At 39.6% G+C, this 4299-nt stretch overlaps 1 protein-coding gene across 1 annotated transcript; it reads left to right on the top strand.

The window, feature by feature from the left end:
* The first annotated feature begins 344 nt into the window (after window positions 1-344).
* On the top strand, window positions 345-4045 carry LOC104840381 (secreted frizzled-related protein 2-like). The gene is made up of 4 exons (XM_010581283.1): window positions 345-664; window positions 1171-1340; window positions 2263-2355; window positions 3461-4045. The coding sequence occupies exons 1-4, from the start codon at window positions 378-380 to the stop codon at window positions 3769-3771; spliced, it is 861 nt and encodes a 286-aa protein (XP_010579585.1). The 5' UTR covers window positions 345-377; the 3' UTR covers window positions 3772-4045.
* The last annotated feature ends 254 nt before the right edge of the window (window positions 4046-4299 follow it).

The raw sequence follows: 4299 nt of genomic DNA, 5'->3' as shown, positions 1-4299 counted from the left end.
AGCTTGTCTGCCCAGCGTTTTTTCTGGGGGATCGCTTAATTTATTTTAGAAAGCACATAGCAAACCTTCTAGGTGTCAAAATTTAATATGCCACATAGCATGCTGCAGCAACTGACACCATGGGACATGTGAAAGGCTATAGCAAACTGGCATCTTTAGGAAACATACTTCTGTACTTTGTCTCCACCTCCCTAGTTATCATAACAATCCCTTGAATAGGCAATAAGATGTGGTCTTGTCTCCAGTAATTTGATAAGCAGTTGATAACCAACAGTTCATTAAGCTCTTGGGATATATAAGCCACAAGGTTTTCAGCATGCCCCTGCACTTGGGGGGTTTGACAGCTCCCTGCTCAGCAGCCCAGGAGTCACTGGAAGATGGTCTTGACTACAAAAATGCTTGTTTTTGCTGTGAGTGGTTTCCTAAGAGTGGCAACAGGCTTTGACATTGGATTATCCACAAAATGTGTCATGATACCCAAGGAGATGGACATGTGCCACAAGATTGGATACTCTGAAATGAGGCTTCCCAACCTGATGGGACACACAAGCATGGCAGAGGTTATCCTAAAATCTACCACCTGGCAGCACCTTGCGCATACGGACTGTCACCCTCACGTGAGGACATTCCTGTGCTCCCTGTTTGCACCCATCTGTTTAGATACGTAAGTACCACAGCACAGTGCAAAACTCCAGCCGTTATTTGTCAGAACAGGGATCAAATGAAATGCATGTTTATCATAACCTAAAGGCGATCTCTACTTTTTCTGAAATAATTCTGTTAACTTTTTTGTACTCATCAGAAAGAAAAGTACTGAAAACATGTTCCACTTCAGCTTTAGTTTGCCTTGGGAAAATGAATGCATTTGTCAAAGGATATCATGTTTTATTTTGTTACAGTTGGAATTTTATTCTTGTTAATTTAGGGTTGAAGCACTTGCTGCGAATAAAAGCATTTTAAAAACTGTGACTTAATCCTGTAAGCTCAGTCCAGTCCATATACAGACCACTTGCGTAGTTTGCACAGCTGCTGCTTTTAGAATTATATTATTATTGAAGGGTGTTAAACATCAGCAAAGATGATGTACTTTGCACAGAAATCATTGTTGCAGTAGTTTGTCGTCACTGAGTGAGTTTAACTGATTCAGCACGGTATTTCCTCTGGCGACAGGTTTATCCATCCTTGTAGGAGTATGTGTGTTGCCGTCCGTGACAGCTGTGCCCCTGTGCTCGCCTGCCACGGACACCCCTGGCCTGACAGTCTGGACTGTGACCGATTCCCTGCAGACGAGGACATGTGCCTGGCATCTCTTAAAAAGGAATATAAATACTTGCACAAAGGTAGCTGAAAGATGGCAGAGGGGAGGTTGGCCGTACTCTGTGTTCCTGGGAATCAAGGAGATAACAAGGGACACTGTTCCCAGAGAGTCTGTGATTTTGTAAATGGAGTCGTTTCTATCTGTACTGCTTCACCCTGTTTGTGCAGATGGCAGGGGAAAGTGCTGGTACTTGCAGTGTAAGCTGCAGCAGACCTCAGATGATGTAAATCAGCATCGCTCAAAAAAAATAAAGTGTAGATAGTCTACGCTGAGATAGTGGAAGAAGGCAATTATCACCCTGCACAGCTATGGGCAGTAACATACCCACATACAGACAGCACACTGTGTTTGATTTATTTTGAGATCTCTTTATAGACTTATCAATGGCCTTTATCATGGATAAATTTACATATACAATGAACTGGTTCTCAGATCAGCTTAGAAAAGCTGGGATGATTTACTATCTGATTTTCCTTAGGGAAACCTGAGTTACCATGACATTAATGTTCAGATCTTCATATGTACTCAGGCTTATTACCTTCTGCAGAAAAGAGTAGGAATCAGCTGCTGCTAGCACACCCAAATTCATATATCCACAATCCTAGTGCAGCTGCACCCAGAGTCACTGACAGAATCAGCCACCTAACCCCTTTCCCACCTACCGTAACCATATTAAAAATAATACTGTATTTGTTACCGTATTTGATGCTGATAATTGAGCTTGTCAGTCTGAACAAGGACTGAATATGCATGAAAAATGAAAATCCTTTTCACCCCTAGCTGTGTTTTCAGAGAAGTGTATAGATTTTTTATGTTATCACTGACCAATTTTGTATTTTCTCTGTCATCCTTGTGGTTAAACAGTGGGCTTTCAGCTTTGACAGCAGAAAATTAAACCAAAAGATTCTAAAAGATAACGATGAGACTTTGTAATTTCTTACCAGTCCTACCAAAGCCTGCCTGCCAGACCTGCCCAGCAGTGGAGGAATTCTTTACGCACAAAAGAGTTCTCGAAGTTTTCTGTGACAGTAACTTCGGTAAGTCCTTGCTAATATGGCTGCTATTAAAGAGACAAACAACTCTCCTTCTAAAATGCTTTAAAATTAAGATTATAATAAGTGACAGTTTCTGCTGGCATTTCAAAGGATTAAGAGTTTGGCTGCAGACTTAACTTTAGGTTGTTTTTCAGAATACGTTATTTCTAATCAAAATATAAGGAGGATTTTTTTCGCATGAAAGATTAATTAATAATCTAGTTTACAACCAAATAGCTCTTACGTTCTTGTCTAGTTGGCTACAATGTAGTACAACATGCTTTATGGAAAATATTTTTGGCAAAAGCAGCCAAATAAGCGGGTTTGCCTTTTAGTAGTGGTTAAACCCAAAGTAAAGCTTTGGTGTTTTACAAGCGAAAGGCGTGTCCTTGTTACTTGTGTGCATGAGTTTTTCATGATACATAGCTTACTGAAAAGGAGACTCAGAAAATCGTATCAGTAAAAGAAATTCTTACCTTGTGTTGTCTTATTGGAGTGACAGGCAATACTTTTGAGCTTGCCCTATAAAATTCCCGCAAAGCTCTTTGGCGTCAGTGCAGAGACTCTCAGCGACTTTGGCTGGCATTAGATCAAGCCGTATAGAGAAATTTCATACTAAAAAGTGTTGGTGGAGTCAAGTGGGGTGGGTAGATGCCTATAATGAAAAGGGAATACGTAAAAGGGTGGTATCAGCAAGCACTACTAGCTACTTTTGCTGAGGGGTTCCTAACATGGACAAAGTGAGTTTCAGGAGAATTGCTTGGGCAAGCTGGGCAGCCTCATGGTACAAGAACAACACAAGCAGCTTACAATATCTAATTATCTGAAAAGTCTGACATACATGGTGATGGTAACAATACATTACTTACTTTTCTGGAAGTATTTTTTTCTAGTTGCCTAATTCCATGAAAAAAAATATCTTTACTACATAACCTTTATTTTTTAAAAATGTTTAAAAATGTATACTGCTGCTGGAGAAGGCCTCGCCATACTCTACCAGCATAAATTATGATAGTATTTTTAAGGAATCATCCTACTTTAATTGGTACTGTTTCTTTCTGCATTTGAGTAAATGAAGTGACTTACGTGTTTCTTTCTCTTTCCTTAGCAGTGAAAGTAAAGCTGTCCAAGAAGAGAACAGTATTTGGTGACCAAGAGTATAACATTGAATGCCAAGTGGAATTCATTACGCAGGGCTCACTCTTGCCTTATGAAACTCAGAGTATGATACAAAAGTGGCTGCTTATCAATGAAAACTGTACACAGAGGATGACTCCAACCTATCGTCCCATGGTGTATCTCCTTGTGGGGAATATTGAAGAGGGCATCATTTTAGTAAACCAGGTTTATCGTTGGCAGAGGAGGGACTCCCAGCTGAATTTGGCCACTCAGAAGTGGAGATACCATAAATGCTTGTAAATATTTACCATGTTATTTGTAAAAATATGATTATACTTCTCATGCCAAACCTATCTTGTAAATAGGAATGTATTATAAGTGGAATGTAAAGTCTTAATTTCCTTTTAAATTGTATTATAAGTTGAACCTAAATCCCAGTGTTATCAGGCCTCCTTTATGTATTGTTACAGCTATTCACATCAGGTTTGAACTTGGCCAACCATGTATAAATGTTTGAGTTATTGCAAAAAAAATTGTAACGTGTGCAAAATCTGGCATAAAACAGTTTTAATCCAGCTGACTACCTTTAATGTATTGTTCTATACCACCCACTGCCATTTTCTCCAGTTACCTAAACTTTCCCTTCCTTGATGTTTCATTAATACACCTCATTTTCTCCCATCAGAGTATTTTAAAAGAAGGCAGCCCTCTGCTGGTCGCTTTTGCTGGAATCACAGTGGAATAAATAGGAACTGTAAACAGGATATGGTTGGCCCCAGCCACAAGAAGATTTGGTTATTGAGTGTCATTTTACAATGACAGAGCTGA

The sequence above is a fragment of the Haliaeetus leucocephalus genome, unplaced genomic scaffold (genome assembly GCF_000737465.1).
Source record: "Haliaeetus leucocephalus isolate CR32 unplaced genomic scaffold, Haliaeetus_leucocephalus-4.0 Scaffold763, whole genome shotgun sequence".
NCBI classification, from domain to species: domain Eukaryota; kingdom Metazoa; phylum Chordata; class Aves; order Accipitriformes; family Accipitridae; genus Haliaeetus; species Haliaeetus leucocephalus.
The sequence above is the reverse complement of the archived record's forward strand: the minus strand, read 5'-3'. Positions and strand labels throughout refer to the sequence as shown.

Coding starts and splice junctions, on each gene's coding strand:
- LOC104840381 (XM_010581283.1), top strand. CDS start 378: ATGGTCTTGACTACAAAAATGCTTGTTTTTGCTGTGAGTGGTTTCCTA. Junction 1,341..2,262: donor ATATAAATACTTGCACAAAG/GTAGCTGAAAGA, acceptor ATTTCTTACCAG/TCCTACCAAAGCCTGCCTGC. Junction 2,356..3,460: donor TTTCTGTGACAGTAACTTCG/GTAAGTCCTTGC, acceptor CTCTTTCCTTAG/CAGTGAAAGTAAAGCTGTCC.